Source organism: Bombina bombina, chromosome 6 (genome assembly GCF_027579735.1).
Source record: "Bombina bombina isolate aBomBom1 chromosome 6, aBomBom1.pri, whole genome shotgun sequence".
Taxonomy (NCBI): domain Eukaryota; kingdom Metazoa; phylum Chordata; class Amphibia; order Anura; family Bombinatoridae; genus Bombina; species Bombina bombina.
The window spans coordinates 869,476,383-869,494,795 of NC_069504.1; the positions used below are offsets into that span (position 1 = coordinate 869,476,383).

The 18,413-nt window shown below is 37.3% G+C and overlaps 1 protein-coding gene across 1 annotated transcript in view; it reads left to right on the top strand.

Annotated features, from left to right (window-relative positions):
• Positions 1-17,180, top strand: part of LOC128664723 (phospholipid scramblase 2) — a 55,489-nt gene extending 38,309 nt beyond the window's left edge. Inside the window, exons 7-8 of the mRNA XM_053719530.1 lie at positions 4,140-4,280; positions 16,842-17,180. Coding sequence (XP_053575505.1) covers positions 4,140-4,280; positions 16,842-17,180 — 480 coding nt within the window. The remainder of the gene's footprint in view (positions 1-4,139; positions 4,281-16,841) is intronic.
• The last annotated feature ends 1,233 nt before the right edge of the window (positions 17,181-18,413 follow it).

The window sequence follows — 18,413 nt, forward strand, 5'->3', positions numbered from 1 at the left end:
TTGTAAAAATACAATTAACAATACTCCACAAAGTTGCCAAACTATGATTTTGTATTGAAGTATATTTGAAATATACAATGCAGATACATATGTATACACCTCTCCAGCAATCTGTTTTAAATCACTTATAAAAAATATTTTTTCCCAATTAAAAATAAATGTATAAATATGAGTGAAACAATTGGTTATGCATATATTCAAGCATTAACACTTCAAGTCTCCAAGAACTCTAAATTTCCCAATACTACTTTGTGATACAACCGAGGGCAGCTCACAACTTGTAATATGAGTGATGATAGCACCTTGCGGTATCCATTCAACATATAGGGCGCGCTAAATACGTGTCAGCTGTGTTTAAAATTCTCTGATTAAACTTTTTTTTACCATTTACTTGTAATACTAGATTGTGTGCAATTCTTAGAGCAGACTCATGGTGAGTATAAAGTACCCCAAGATATTGGTTGCGCTCACTTGTAATCTAGGCCTTAATTATCTAACACATGAGTAAATCCACACACCATTAACATCTTATCATGACAGGTGTTAGCATCTATAATCAAATTACATGTATTTAAAGGTCAACCCCCTTCCTACATATCAAAAAAATTGATTGTCCTAAAAACATGAAGAACTAGGAGCATATTTATCAAGCTCTGTATGGTGCTTGAGGCCCCTTGTTTCCGGCGAGCCTTCTAAAGACCGCTGCTCCATAACTTGTCCGCCTGCTATGAGGTGGCGGACAGAAATTAACCCGATCGAATACGAATGCCGCAAATCTGCAGGGGATGGGATTGCAAGAACTGCTGGTGCAATGATAAATGCCGACAGTGTATGCTGTCGGCATTTATCGATGTGCAGCGGACATGATACGCTACTTCGTATCATGTCTGCTCGCACATTGTTAAATATGCCCCCATGTCTTAATTAAAAATACCATATTCAACCAAAAACACATTTAAAAATGAAAAATATAAATAATTGTGTGTATTTAAAGGGGAAACAAACTTTTATGAAGACAGATCTGCTATAAATAATTGTGTATATTTAAAGGGGAAAAAAACCTTTTATAAAGACAGATCTGCTATATTAAATGTGAATTATTATAATCAGCTATGTCATAATTATTTTTTGTGATATATAAATGAGATACAAATTAAAAATGAAAGCTAAAATACGATTTGCTTTGCATTGGAAAATTTTGCTTTACAAATGTGTATGACTTTTTAAATTGGGAAATCTATTTTTAAATGAAACATACCTGCCATCTAGTGGCTATTCTAATAAATTGTAGGTTTTTTTTCAAAGGCAATACAATCTTTTATTACAAAATGGTCTAATCTTTCTAATATAATATCAAAAAAGGTATATAATTTTTGGTTCATATTGAACAATACTAGTCAGATAGACATATAAGTAAATGAGAGCTAGAAATCAGGTGACCTTTAACAATAAAGGTCAAAATCCCACTCTAGATTTATTCCTAGTGGTCTTTTCATTTTTAAATTTAAAATCCAAAACACCTCTGTTTTTTAAGGAATGTTATCCATTTTCGCAAATATAGAACTTAAAAATACATGAAAACCATCATTTTCCTTTCATGTTCACTTCTTTTATCAAATTTGCATTATACTCATGGTATTCTTTGTTTAAGGACATACCTAGGTAGGTACCATACACCTATCTAATGCACTAGATGGCAACACTACACTGCTGCCATCTAGTGCTCCTGCAAATGTATAACATTGCTAAAAGTATTCTTGCAAAACTGTTGCCATATTGTGGTCCAGATGTGCATGCTCCTGAGCCTAAATAACAGCTTTTCAACAAAGTATAACAAGATAACAAAATCAATTTTTATAATAGAAGTATATTGTATGCTCTGTCTGAATAATGAAAAAGCATTTTGGGTTTTATGTCCTTTAATCCACAGGTGTTTTTTTCTGTAGGAAACAGATGCTCTTTTGTACTAACTTTTAATGCTCTAGTGGTATAAAGTCTGTTTTGACATTGGTATTCTCTGTGAGTGGTATATACCAAAACTCCTGGCTCAGAGTTAGGGTTGTTAAGGTGATGAATCTCAACTAAACCAACCTGCAAGTTTTCAAACCAGGGCATGGTCGAATTATTTAATCATCATGTTCCTAAAAGTCCACATAGGAATATTATTTCTATGTGGACAGTGGGTGCTATATCACCCTAAAGAGTCAGAGTTGCCTCTAGGTCCAGATACGTAGGTAGGTATGGGACATTCAGTTCACGGGGCAGCACCCCAATGCTGGTTTGGTTGATCTGGCAGTAAAAGGTAGTAAATGTCTTACGGAAGTCAGGTGACTGTTGTGGTTCTGTGTCCTCCTTTGGGCATCACTGGGTTAAAGTTATATGAACAACTTCCCTTAAGTTCAGTAACAGATGGTGGTAACTGGTATAGTTTTTTTTATCAAACTGACATGGAAAATCCACCTAATCCACATATTGGCTTTTAGAAAATTAGATATATGTTGTTTTACAGCTTTGGAATAGTAGCAGCTGAACCTATCCAGGCTACCGGAAGTTTTTCCCTTTTTGACTAGGAGGATAAGGGGATTTTTGGTGGGCGGTTCCAATATAGAGGCTATTGTGGATATACGGTCTTTTGGTTTTTGAGGTTAGTCACTTCATGTACATTGTCTAGAGTCGCTTATCTGACACAAGCCTACTGTAGAAGACCCAACTTAAATAACCACCAAATCCCAATTATTGATCACTGGGTGTATCAGTAACAATGGAAACTTAAAGGACAGTCTACTCCAGAATTGTTATTATTTAAAAAGATAGCTAATCCCATGATTACCCATTCCCCAGTTTTGCATAACCAACACGGTTATATTAATATACTTTTTACATCTGTGATTACCTTGTATCTAAGCCTCTGCAAACTGCTCAATATTTCAGTTCTCTTGACAGACTTGCATTTTAGCCAATCAGTGCTGACTCACAAACAACTCCACAGGAGTGAGCACAATGTTATCTACATGTCACATAAGAACTAGCACTGTCTAGCTCTGAAAAACAGTCAAATGCACTGAGGTAAAAGGAGGCCTTCAAGGGCTTAGAAATATGCATATGAGCCTACCTAGGTATCACTTTCAATAAAGAATACCAAGAGAACAAAGCTAATTTGATGATAAAAGTAAACTGGAATGTTGTTTAAAATTCCATGCCCTATCTGAATCATATGTTTAATTTTGGCTAGACTGTAATTATCTTAAATGTCTTGATTCATGTAACTCTGTTCTCTCCTGTATAAAATATAATTAATCAGTATACTTTTCTATGGTTGTGATTTCTTTATGATTGTGGTAGCCAAATCAGGCTATAGCCCGTCTGAGGTAAAAGGTCAGAGGTGAACCCTTCTGGGTTCCAACCCTGGGAGGAGTTTTTGGCGGGAGTATTGGGAGAAGGGTCCCTGGATTGTCTTGAATTGAGAATGATCATTGGGTGTCATTTCATAGGGTTTGAGTTCCCTTCAATGAAAAAACACTTGTCTTGTTTCCCTTGGTTTAGGTGCAGTGTGGTGTTTTTAGGACAGTGCAGTTAAACTATGTCACTCTAATGAGCTGCATAAGTTCTAGTCCTTAGTATGTTATTCATAAGTAAATGATCTGGTTAATCTTTGTCAGTGATTAGATTACTAGTGAATCCTGTCTGGCGTAAGCTATGGCGTACGCAAACTGCTGCCTGGTGCTACGCACACAGCTCTCCCAAACTTTTGTGTTGTGGCCATCAGCTGTACTCAACAGAATACAAACATCATTAAGTTAGCAGTTCCACACCATCATTATGTAATTGTTGTATTCGCACCATTTTTTTTGTAAATTTGCCTTTAGTATTATAAGTTAAATTGGACCTAATTAAATGTTTAACTAAAATGTAATTGGTGTTATTTATAGGTGATATTATCGTGTGTAGCATAATTTTTAATTTAATGTGGCCCTCCATATAACAAAATAATAAATTGGTGCTGCAGCAGACAAATAGATTTTGAGAGCAATGAATATGATCTGGACAGAATTAGACAAACAGATGGACAAATATAGATATATAGATAGACCAGCAAGTTAAAAAACAAATTAATACCTTTATCATACTTTTTTCTCCAGATAAATAGTGTAAATGGGGGTGTTTGTGTGGCCCAGATAAAGAAAAAAGAATCCTCTACATTTACTGAAGTCATCTTTCAATTTCCAATGGACATGGAGGCCAAGATGAAAGCTGTAATTTTAGGAGCCTTCCTCTATTTGGTAAGTGAGGCCGATCAAAAATAAAGCTTTATGTGAATTGAATTTTTTTTAAAATTATTTTTTATGCCATTCCAATCTATTTGAATAACTTACATTTGAATTTGTTCAACCACATTTATTGTATATATGGCTATAACAAGAAGAGATCAGAATAAACCTATAGGAAAAAAGTTTTTCACAGAATATATATATATATTTATTTTTCCTGTAGTGTAGTGGTCTCCACACCCTCCCCCTCCCGGCAATCATTTGTTAAAGCACCGCCCACCCCCCCCCCCCAATTTCGACAAAATTAAAAACAAATTTTCTACACATTTATTCATTTCATTCTTTTTTGAATTTCGAAAGTTTGTGCAAAATTTTAACATTCGTTTTATGTAATAGTATTTTCTATTTCTTTCTTTAAATGTAATATTCTTTTCGGGATATTTTTTCTAATAATTCAATTCGAATTATGCAATTTTCCAAATTAAAAAAAATTGAATCAATATATTTTTAATAGTAATTCTAATGCTCTCTTTAAATGTGATTTTCGAATTATGCAACATTCAAATTTATATAATTGTATCTATTATGTATCAATTTACTAAATTCCCCACCATGTGGAACTATTGAACTCTGAATAGTATTTGTTAAATCGAATGTTACGTTCAAAATTTCGAATGTAAATATTCAATCTAATTATGAACATTCAAAAACGAAAGTAACATTTGATTACCGAATTTTATTCAAATTCAATTATCCAAAACATATGTCCACAGGACTATTCGTTCTACCAAAAGAATTGCACTTTCAGCACATTCACCCATCCCTAACCCCCACCCCCCATTCTACCACTTCTTTGTAGTATAGCTCCCCATTCCTCCCTCCCTTCCTCTCCCTTCAATTTTATTTTCTGTAGGTAGGGTCCCACACGCCTCCCACTTTCCCTTCCAAACCATCCACTGGTACCAGCAGATGATCGTTACAGACGGTGACACACACAGTGTCAGTCTGTAACAATCTGGCATCTACCTTCATATCGAACCAGAGCAGCGATCGTGCTCCATTTCCATACGCAGACCGATGCCTGCAGCTCAATAAGTGCTGTAATTTTACAACCGAGACTGCTGGAGCTTCCTGCAGCTGTGATGGTTATATACATTATGCGGTACGATTGGCTTTAGACACGTCTGTGTGTGTGTGTGTGTGTGTATGTATGTATGTATGTATATATATGTATGTGTGTGTGTGTGTGTGTGTGTGTGTGTATATATATATATATATATATATATATATATATATATATATATATATATATATACATACACACACACACACACATATATATATATACCCGTCCAATGTACTGTGTCACCCTCCCAGTGACAACTGCCTGGGTGCAGAGATGAAATAAATATTCCTTGCAAAACAAATGCACTCACAGGACTTTTTTAAGGTGAAAAAAACAAGCTTTCTTTAATGTAACGTTTTCATTACATGTTTGTTTTTCACCTTAAAAAAGTCCTGTGAGTGCATATGTTTTGCAAGGAATATATATATATATATATATATATATATATATATATATATATATATATATATATATATATATATATATATATATATATATATATATATAGTGAAGATTGGAGTAGCCGTGTTAGTCCAGTAGATAGATGCTCAAAAAACAAAGTATTGCAGTATGCAGTGATACCTTTTTTATTGGACTAACATAATATTTAAAAGACAAGCTTTCAAGAGTTTTCCTCTCTTCCTCAGGTCTAAAGCAATACTGATCATTCTGATATAGATACACATCACATACAACAAATGGAAGGGAGGGGGTTGAGAGGGGGGTCATAAAAGCAGAGAATGTGTCTGAAGGAGAAAATAGCTGAGAATAGCCAGAAAGAGTAAATAAACAGAGGAGAGTAAATAGGCCAGATGAGAGGAAAAACAAAAGGAAAAAGAAACCAATATAGGACAATAAGATGAGAGATTATAGAAAGTTATGGTAGTGTGTGAGAAAGCCAGAGTCTACATTAAGTCCTTCATTTCTGGTATTGAAATGTGTGATCATTTTATCTCTCAAACGTCTTTCGTTCATGAGAGTCTTTGAAATTCCCTTTAAGAATTTAATCCTGAGGTTAAGGATGGAGTGACCAGTCTGGGTGAAGTGATGACCAACAGGGGTACAATATTCATTTTCCTTGTGGTTTTTGATCAAGTGTCTGTGTAGATTCATTCTGAGATGCAGCTTTAGGCCAGTTTCTCCAATGTAGCAAACTCTGTCACACGCTGTACACTGTATCATGTACACCACATTAGCAGATGAGCACGAATAGGATCCTTTAATATTGTATGACGCGTTGTGTCTGGCTGTGTTGTTGTCACATATGTTGACACAGTTTGCAGAGTGATTTGTTGCATCGTGCAGTGCCATTCTGTGTAAGCTTCTGTTCTGTGGTTAATTTGCTGCGGACCAAGAACCCCTCTAGTAGTCACTTACAACCCTACTCTGGAAGGAGTGCGCAAAATTATTAAAGAGCTACAACCACTAATTTCAGAGGACCCCACACTCAAAAAAAATATTTCCTGAACCCCCCATACTAGCATTCAAACAACTGCCTAACCTGAGGCAGAGATTGGTCCGCAGCAAATTAACCACAGAACAGAAGCTTACACAGAATGGCACTGCACGATGCAACAAATCACTCTGCAAACTGTGTCAACATATATGTGACAACAACACAGCCAGGCACAACAACGCGTCATACAATATTAAAGGATTCTATTCGTGCTCATCTGCTAATGTGGTGTACATGATACAGTGTACAGCGTGTGACAGAGTTTGCTACATTAGAGAAACTGGCCTAAAGCTGCATCTCAGAATGAATCTACACAGACACTTGATCAAAAACCACAAGGAAAATGAATATTGTACCCCTGTTGGTCATCACTTCACCCAGACTGGTCACTCCATCCTTAACCTCAGGATTAAAATTCTTAAAGGGAATTTCAAAGACTCTCATGAACGAAAGACGTTTGAGATGAAAATGATCACACATTTCAATACCAGAAATGAAGGACTTAATGTAGACTCTGGCTTTCTCACACACTACCATAACTTTCTATAATCTCTCATCTTATTGTCCTATATTGGTTTCTTTTTCCTTTTGTTTTTCCTCTCATCTGGCCTATTTACTCTCCTCTGATTATTTACTCTTTCTGGCTATTCTCAGCTATTTTCTCCTTCAGACACATTATCTGCTTTTATGACCCCCTCTCACCCCCCTCCCTCCCTTCCATTTGTTGTATGTGATGTTTATCTATATCAGAATGATCAGTATTGCTTTAGACCTGAGGAAGAGAGGAAAACTCTCGAAAGCTTGTCTTTTAAATATTATGTTAGTCCAATAAAAAAGGTATCACTGCATACTGCAATACTTTGTTTTTTGAGTGTATATATATATATGTTTTTGTGGAGAGTCAACCACTACTAAAAACTACAAAAAAATGAAATTTAAATATTATTAAGGTGCTAAATCGGCACCCTTGGTGCAGACCCTGTAGAAAGGTTTGTAATAAATTACAGCAAGAGATAGATGCAACAAAAGGGATAAGATAAGCCCATTTGTCAAAGCCAGGGAAATCAGCACTCTTTTTTTATATTGATACAAAAAATATAAATATTTATTTAATGGTCAGAAAAACTCAGTTCAGGAGCAATGTGCAAGCTACCATCACAGGATGCATATGCCCACATATAACTACTGCAACGAATATACAGTGACAAGAAGACACCCAAATATAAAAACAGTATTATATTAAAATGTATATATAATAATACATAGGACCGGTCCTTGTTATAAAGGTGCCTGTGAATCCAAACAATTGTATACAGCGGTAAAGGAAGTAAAAATGGCAGGTCAGGCCAGAGGTAATTAGCTTCACCTTAACACAGACTGACAACACCCTTCTGCACACAGAACCCCCAAGCAAAAAGGCTTTTGTAGGCCAGACCTGGGCAGGTATAGAATGGGCAGTGGAGCACAGGTGCACATGAACCCCACAGAGAAAAAAAGAAAGAAAATAGATTTTTTTTTGATTGAATAAATATATTTTTTCCAATAGCCTCCCTATTGGAAAAATTATATTTATTCAGCCAAAAAAGGTTCCAGTCCAGTTTGCTAAAAAGAAGTCCTTTGTACTTATTTCTAAGTGCCTGCAGCGCCGCTCCAACCCAGCCCCTATCCTATCTTATCAGCACAGATTTTACTGTGTGAATGAGATGAGCCAGTCAGATGTCACCACTCACCAGATCACATGCCGATGAGCTCATCCTCTCTTCCTCCCCACCTCCTCCCCTCCTCAGTGCGAAACTGAGTCAGTGCTGGTGTTCTGTCAGAAGACTTGCTTAGCCTATGAGCTGAGAATTACTCTTTATTGTTTTTACAATGAATCGGGGCCAGTTAAAAGATTGAGGACTAGCAGGCTGGAACAGCGTGAAAAGTAAGGCAGGAGCACCAGTGAGTTCCCCTACTGAAACGCAGCTCAACGCTAGCAGCTGCACTAGGGATTAAAGGCAGGGCACAAAGTACATTATTCTTTCTGCACCTCCTCTCTCTGCTACAGAAAATACTTTTTTTCTTGAACTATCACACATTCTCATCTTACCTCCTCTCACTGGACTGTGTGCCGGCAGAATGCTGACAGCTACAATAGCAAGAGAGAGGAGATGTAGAAAGAAGAATGTGTTTTATGCCCAGCCTTGAACCCATAGTGCAGCTGCTAGCCTTGAGCTGTGCTATAAAAAAATGTTTAATTGAATGAACTTTAAAAAATAAAAAAGCCCAATAAGAAAAGTATATATTGCTAGGTGTTGCAGCTTTATATAAAAATTGTATAATGCGCTCATATGTTTAAAACCGGCAAACAATAAATCAACTATTCTTCTTGTTCATTTTACACCAGATTCTACTTTGGTTGAAATGGATGGGGCCATTTGAGGGGTGGGGTTTTCTCAAAGGGGCGGGGTCTTGTGCACCACCATCTTAAAAATTCACCAGCCGCCACTGAGAATGGAATCTATGTCATCCATGCTAGGGAGCGCTAGAGACAGTGCTGGTATTCAATGGTATGCAAGGTATAGAAAACAAATGGCAATATTCAGTTGATCATACAGATACATCAACAACTTTAGAGAGAAGAGTTAGCACATTTTTTTTTTTAAAGTATTTTTTATTGAGGTAATAAGCGATTACAATAAAACGGAAAATATGTCCAAATAAGAATCAAACAAAGAGTACATCTTCACAACTTCCTATAGGAAAATAGGTTTGATCAGAAACCTTAAGATATTAATAGTACAATAATAAGTGTCATCACTACTAGATACGTGTACATAAGTTTTAACCAGACTAAGTAACAAAATCAACCGTAAGGATATAGTGTCTAGTGACGGTTAGAGTATATCTAAAAGTGTGGATCGAGAGATGTATGTTATATAGGGTTGGGAGTGATAGAAAGGGCTCATGTGTGAAAGAGAGGGGTGACTGGGACATATAAGTATGAAACCTCTTTTATAATCTTTTGCGTTAGAAGGCGTGAAGATGGTCCCCATATGTCAGGACTGTGCTGTCCCCTAAGAATGAGATAAAGCAAGTTACTTTAATAGAGGACCACAACTGCAGGATTTAGTTAAGGAGTTGAAATTTTGTTAGAGGATCATTCTGTTACACTGTGATGATGTCAGATATGGCTTCAAGGTGGGAGGACAGAGAACACAGTATAGTGAGAGTGACCAACCTTTAGTATAAGGCTCTGGGGTTGATAAACTACAGAAATGGTTGCCAATGAAGGTTCTGCAGTTCTTTGTACCCATTGCCTATGATAAGTGACTTGCTGTGTTTCATATAAGAAACAAGAAGTGTGAGGTATACCCCTTTATATCCAAATTATATTTACCAGGAGTTTCTAGTGCTACAAGAACTGAGTGTAAAGCCAGTAACAGACCTACCTAAGTGAGAGCCTCAGCTTGACTTCCTTAATAGGAATTAGGTTGCAGTAATACTTAAAGTGAGAATATGCGCAATGTACATATTAAGTTAATTTGAATTGTGAGGTATTTAAGTTCTGCCTTGTTAGAGCATAGCAAATAAATAATTAGTGAGCGTTCAGATTTTAAAGTGGAGACGTAGCGTAAGAATCACCAGTAAACAGCTGACTTACTTGCCGATCAAGTGGTGGAAGCGGAGAGAGATCCCTGTTGTCAGCAGCAGTAAAACCAGCTACTTGGTTTGGCTCATTCAGAGTTTGCTGGTCTGTGTCCGTCTCTGAGAGTGCTTGGGTGCCGGGCTAGCCACAGGAGCGGAGTACGTGTGACGTCACCGGTGACGCTTCTTCCCGGAAGTTAGATGCAGAGAGAAAGATTAGTTCCACTTAGAGATGGGAAGTTCGGTTCTTCTGGGTGAATCGGTTCATTTCGGACGGTTCGATTAACTGAACCGGTTCATGAACCCGATTCACCGGTTCACCCTACTGAACATGAGATAGAGGCTCTACCTCATGTTCAGTAGGTGAACTGTAGAGCCGCAGATTCGTTCCTGAATCATGAGTCACTGACTGTGTGAGTTGTGTGACGCTCTATATCTATCATGACTCATGATTCAGTGTCTAACAGTTCAGCTCCTCCTGAGTCCTCGCAGCCAGGCAACGTTGGCTCCTTCACAGATACATACAGCACAGTACATAGAACAGAGCATGCTGTATACTCTGTTCTATGTACTGTGTTGTATGTATTTTCCTAAGATATGCATATCTACTCTGTATGGCTTATAAATAAATATAAGGGGTGAGACCTGCTGCTTCTCTAAGGGTTAATTTAAGGTTGCAGTTTGGGGTATATTTGAATCAGTGTACTGTTAACTGACTCCTTTGCAATGAATCGTTCAGTTAACAGTACACTGATTCAAATATACCTCTAACTGCACCTTAAATTAACCCCTTACAGAAGCAGAAGGTCTCAACCTTATATTTATTTATAAGCCATACAGAGTTTGGTTTATAAATATAAGGTTGAGACCTGCTACTTTTGTAAGGGTTAATTTAGGTGCAGTTAGGGGCATCTTTGAATCAGTGTACTGTTAACTGAATGATTCATTGCAAAGGAGTTAACAGTACACTGATTTGTTTGCAAACAGTTCACTTCTTGAATCAGTAACAGTACTGGTAATATGATCCTAGAGTGAGGCTGTCTGATTCATTGCAAAGGAGGAGTTAGCAGAAGCAGTACACACTCTAGGATCGTATTACCAGTGCTGCTGCAGACTCAGGAAGTGAACTGTTTGAAACGAATCAGTTCAGTCTGGAGAACTGATTCATACAGTTCACTGAAAAAGATCCAGTTCAAGATGAACGATTCGTTCATGAACTGGACATCACTAGTTTCCACTGCCGTAGAGCTAAAGGTAGCTGTGTATTCCCAACACAAAGTGCATTAGAATTACCAAGCAATCCTGTTAGTGATTGCTCTGTATTTAAAAGGGAACCAAGGGGCGGAGCAGATGAAAATGTGAAGTGATCCTTATGGAAAAGGAGTATAAGAGAACAAGGTTAAGGTGAAACCTGACACCATATTACTATGGCAATCAAGTTATAATTTATTTATTCTAAATGAATTGAAGTAACATGGGGGTTAGTATGGTGGTTTTATTTGGGGGGAAGGGATGTTCAGCGGGCCAGAGCTGCTCTAAAAGGGGGGAAAAGGGGGGGACGGAATCTGTAGAGATGTGAATCTGGGAGGGCTGTAGGAACTCTAAGGGTATCTGAGTATAAAGCCTTTGGAGTAGCTTCCTAAAGAAATTACTTATAGGGAAATATACCAATATATACTGTAGGTTGCCTAGTACGAATGTTTAGTCAGGTGTAGGACCAATAATGTGTATATAAATAGGATAGTGTGGGAAATATGTAGGGGAGATGTTAGTCAGGTAACAGTCCCCCTGAGACTATACTTCAACTAGCATTGAGCCATAGTAGTGGGAATCTTAGAAATGTAAATGGAATTGTAACTGAATTAAAATTTCTATAAGTATTCTGATACTAGGAGTTAAGAGAAAATGCGGACAGTAATGTTATAGGAGATGTGGCGGATTATAGCCATTATATGTATAGGGAGGGAACAATATGGTATCCTAAAGATAGTATTACATAGATCAGCCCAAAATATGAACAGCAAATATGCAGTTATCAACATAGTAATTGAGAAATATAATAGCTTGCACAGCATAGGTATAACAATAGTATATAACAATGTTTGCATGTGAAGGTGTGTTAGACACAAGAACATTATAGAAAGCCCCTAAACCACATATTTAGTAGCAACATCCTATTATGACAGTTAAATTTATAGTATGGAAGAATTCTTTGGTTATGCTATTCTACTTTATATCTTGAGAATGTCAGACTTAGCATGTCATACATAAAAAGGGAAAGCATGCATCTGGTGCACATAATAATCATTGTCTTTGCTTAAAAACCTGTGCCTACCTACTAATAATGTAAAGTAACATAGCTTCCCTACTTATTAAGATTATCACATATAGAAAACCTTTCATATCACAGTAACAGATATATTGGTTCTAAAACATAAGTGCCTGTAAAAGCATATATTGCATAGCTAACTAAGCTCACCCATTTATATGCGGCCATAGCCTAAGAAGAGTTATTTATATTGCTTTGGTCATGCAAGCTGTCAAAGTGGGCAACTATTGAGTATGTACAGTTGGAAGGGAAGACATTCTATCTAATGCATCTTTAAATAGGCCTCTTCTCTGTTGTGTTATGGAAAATATGCAGCAAACTAAATATAAACTGGCTGCCCATAAATACCATCTTATATACTAACATTTAACAGTTAAAAAATAGATCCGCATAACTGTGTATATATTGATGAGTGGATATAAAACATAAGTCTAAACAGCCTAACTAGCTTAGCAAATATAGTATATGTTCTGAGATATTAGGCGCGCAAGCTAAAAAGGGTACTGATCTTATTGTGGAATAATCCCCATACACCACATATAATTTGAAATAGAGATGGTCAACTGTAGTAACAGAAACAGAATAAATTAAGTTAGGCTAAAAACAGTTAACTGCAAAATTGAGGTCCTTGAAACACTGTAAAGTGGTTTTTCTCAATCAATGGCAAACATATGTAACATCTATACACATAATTACATCTGACAATACAGACGATCATGACCAAATCGCTCATGGAACTAGGACAGTTAAGAATTGACATAGAGTACCAAGCAAAGTGAACATCTGCATAAACTTGGTGAGTTAGCACATTTTAATATGCAGGAGTCCGTTAAAGCAAACATGGGACTGCTCAGTACGGCTGCTATAAGAAGCACACCCATTTCCTTGGTCAGACCCGTATCATCAACCCAGTCGACTAATTTTTATAGCGGAGACATCACACAGTTCCAAGTAGATATAAATGCTGCTGTTTATAGCAGATCAGCTCAAGCAACAGTACTTAGCTTCCAACTTTCCAAAGTATTCCCGCATACGGACACCTGTTGATGCATCTTTTAGACCGCCCAACTTTTGGATTCAGCGCCTTCACGGACTCAGTCCTCCAATGCCTATGCGCCTTTCACCCCCATGCCACAGGACTCAACTGGGCTTCCACAGGGCTGATTGCACACTCCCACTTGCTGTTCTTTTAAGCCCAATTCTGTATGACCCGCCCCACGTAATCAGTGAAAAAGGATACATTGTAGTGTATTGGGTTCTTTGATTATGATATTTCTTAATGTTGTGTACACATATTTCGTAGTATTTACAAGCATACGTTATTTACAAAAAAATAACTAATGGTTCAAACCAATACCTCAAATTTAAACGGACCAAAATAGATTTCACTGTGTCAGATGAGGTTATTCAAAACCTTTATCTATGCTAGTAAACCTCAGACACTCAGGATTACTTGCATGATAGAGTTCAACGTGTTTTGCAACACTACTGGTTTTACATTTATTCTTGATGTCATCTCAGTGTTCCTTAATCCTGTCCTTGAAAACTCTTTGTTTTTCCTATGTAAAAGAACAGGATAAAAGATACACCACCCCCTCAGTATTTGTAATGCTCATGGAATATTCCACTATCAGACCGAACTCAGCCAGTAGTCTTCTTATCCCGGCGTCGAGCCGGAAATATAGGGAAAATCCCAGAGCAGAGATGAGGTAAATAGCACTCGCCACAGGCAAGGATGGTCTTCCGGCGGACACCACACAGGGAATCAGAGAAAGGCAGTCCAGGAGTAACCACAAGAAGGGTCAGGCAGGGTCTGGCAATGGCAAAGCAGTCCAAAAGTAAACCACTAGAATGGTCAGGCAGGCAGGGTTTGGCAACAGAGAGGCAATCCAGAACAATAGGGGTTAATCAAGCAGAGTGGTCAAACAAGCAGAGTTTCAGAAGCAGTATATCAATCCAGCAATTTAGGGGTTAACAGGCAGAGTAGTGAGACAGGCAGAATTCCAGCAGCGGTATCAATAAGGCAATCAGAGAAGTAACGATCTATCACACCCAGGAGAACACAAAGTAACACCTATACTTGGGCAGTGATCGTTTTTAGAAAACTTACATAGGCGCAGGATTCGCGCCAACAACAGGAGTCCCTACCGGCATCAGAGAGAGGAGTGTGCGGCAATGACGTCAGCGCCGCACGACATCCGGACCTGACACAGCCCCTGGCAACGAACAGGGAAGGAGATGCCGCGCCCCCTAGCAACGGCGTAGAGCGGGCGTGTTTGTGACAGTATTACAGTTGAAAAAATACCTTAGTTTAAATGTTCTCCCTTTCCAGTCCTTAACGTTTTGGTTGTTGAGCATAAATTCACATGTGACACAGCTACCACACGGATAGTTACCCACTACTTTGTGGTTCGATAGCCAATTCTTGAGAGGAGGTCTGGTTTTATAATTGCTTCTTACTAGCTTGTCCCTTAGATTTGGGGCTCTTCTGGCCGTAAGCAAAGGGTGATTCCCTACCCTGTTCACAAATACTTTCTTCACTGCTAAGAAGAAATAGAGAAGTGTATCTCTTTCAGTATTTCTAGCCCTCTTTCTGGCAGGCAGACAAACTTCTTTTTGAGTATCTCCTGTCTCTAAATCTATTTTGCATTTCAATCTGCATGTTTTTCAAACTTAGTTTTAAAAGAAACATTTTGACGCAGCCTTAGGAATTTGGCAATTGGAATCCCTCTTTTTAGGTGTTCTGGGTTTATGACTCAAGGCTAGAAGGGATACTCTTCGTTGCAGTACTTTTTCGATAGTTTTCTGACATTAGTTTGCCTTCTTCTACTTTTATATTCAAATCTAGAAGAGATTTCCTTTCTGTCAAGTTGAAGTGTCACAATTTGCTATTATAGGAGCTTTCATTTTGATTATTTACAAATTAATTAAGCAATTTCTGTAGACCTCTCCCACAGTAGGAGATATTGTCTACATATCTTACCCACAAGTGGATACATTGTTCAAATAGGGGGTTCTGATAGACTTTCTCCATTTCCCAGGCTCCCAAATGGAGGCAGGCATTAGTTGGGGCACAAGTAGCCCCCATTGCTGTCCCCTGTATTTGTTTGTATATTCTCCAATCAAACAAACCCATTGTTCTCAAGTACAAACTCTAGGAGGTCGATTACAAAATCTCTGTGTATTATAGATCTGTCCCCTACTGTTAAGAAAATCTTTACATGCTTTTATGCCTACACTTTGGGGGATTGAGGAGTATAGTCCTTCAAAGTCAAGGGTTAGTAACATAGCATCATCTGGTACCATAACCCCTTCTATTTTCCTAAGGAAATCTGCTATATCAATAGTGTTTAGAAATGGTGTAAGATGGTGATCTATGTAGTTCCCTAGATTCACAGTTAGGCTCCCTATCCCTGATATGATGGGGCGTCCTGGTGGATTAAGGAGGTTTTTATGAATTTTCCCTGGCTTTGACAAATGAGCTTATCATATCCCTTTTGTGGCATCTATCTCTTGCTGTAATATATATATATATATATATATATATATATATATATATATATATATATATATTATATATATATATATATATATATATATATATATATATACACATACATACATACATACACACATACACACATACACACACACACCTTATTGGGTCAAGTTGTTTATGCATTACAGTTCATAGATTTTTTTAAATTAGAGAGTGTTAGATTAAAGGATTGTTAAATATAGAAAACATGTTTTATCTACAAATACATAATAAAAAGGACAATACAATAATGCTTACTTTGTAATGTGCTCATTTGAAATCAAAGTTTAATTCTTTCAATATAACATCCAGCTATACTTACTTGAGGCAATTCGACAACATTAATTCAATCAGTCAAAAACCTATTTTTTTGTTTGTTTTTACCTTTTTAACTCTTGTGTCAATATAATATTTAGATATTCCTTCTTTATGTTAATATAAACTAACACTGTAACTTGGTTATTTTAGTAACATTTATCTATTGTATCTTATTGCAGAATTTCCAGCTTCAAAGGATGTACAGTCAGACACACACATCTTCAAACAGTGATTGTGGGTGGGGTGATAATGACATTATCTCTTGGAATAATGATGATGAATACCAAGGAGGTTGTGATGAAAATTATATAGGTGGAGGTGGTGGAACGGACTGTGTAGGTGATTATGATTGTGGGGGTGGTGGAGATGCCTGTGGGGATAATGGATATGACTGTGGGGGTGGTGGAGATGACTGTGGGGGTGGTGGAGATGCCTGTGGGGATAATGGATATGACTGTGGGGGTGGTGGAGATGACTGTGGTGGGGGTGGAGATTGTGGGGGTGGTGGAGATGACTGAGGAAATACTTGATTATTAGGAGTATATATATGACTGTTGGTGGATTTGACTGTGGGGTTGGTGGATTTCATTTAGAGGAAATTAGTCTGACAGTAGGGTTGGTAGATGTGACTGGTAGTGGGGTGTATATGACAAGTGGGGTGTCTTTGACTGAAGGGGTTGTGCATTTTACTGTGAGTGATGTGAACAGGGATGTTGTAGATTTCTGAGTGGAATAGTGGATTTAACTGTGGGTTGTTGGATGTAACTATAGAATGATGGATTTGACTATGGGGATGATTTGATAAAGGAAACAAGGGTGGTAAGGCTGTGGTAGTGACAAATTATTGTAATCCCTGCAATTCCTTGTTTTTTATATAACATCTTACTATCACATACAGTTTCTTTCTCTATCTTCAACTGATTATGTTCTGCTTTATATTTTTTTATATTTGATTACTTTTATTTGTTGTTACCTAATGTGTAAATTGTAAAATAACAAACACACAGGTAGATTATGAGTTTTGCGTAACGGCTTTTTAACGCTGAAAAAATGGCCAATTCCAGCGTAATGGCCAGGATACGCATATTACGAGTCGCCGGTGGGATATAGCTGTACGCAAGCATTTTAGCCTGTAACGCAACGTCCATTCCGCACTCAAAAAAATGTTTTTGTTTGGGATTTTCATAGTGCCGCTATGTTTTTTTTCTAACACCTTCTCCCCATTGATGTCTATGAGGAAAAGCGTGCACGAGCATGTCAAAGCAGCCCTTGGTTTTTGTGTGGTATGGAGCTTAACGCCACCATATCGCACGCACAAGGAGGCTTTTCAGTAACTCGTAATGGCAGCGATATGGAGAGTGAAATAACTCGTAATCTACCCGATAGTTTGCCTTCAAAATAACATCTGTGTGTGTGTGTGTATATAAATCTTTACGGATACATTTTTTGAGTTAGTATTAGATTTGTGTCATTTATTCTTTCCATTATTAGTTTTTCATGACTTTTTTTTGAGAAAGGGTAAGCATTTTGTAAATTTTAGAAAATCTTTGTTTATAACCTTGAAAAGTATTTCTAATAAAAATTAAATAACTGAATTTTTAGTGGGAGCTAATCATGAAGTACTCAAAGCATTAAACTATGAAGTCTCAGATATATACAGTATCTCACAAAAGTGAGTATACCCCTCACAGTTTTGTAAATATTTTATTATATCTTTTCATGTGACTACATTGTAGCAAAGTGTCATTTCT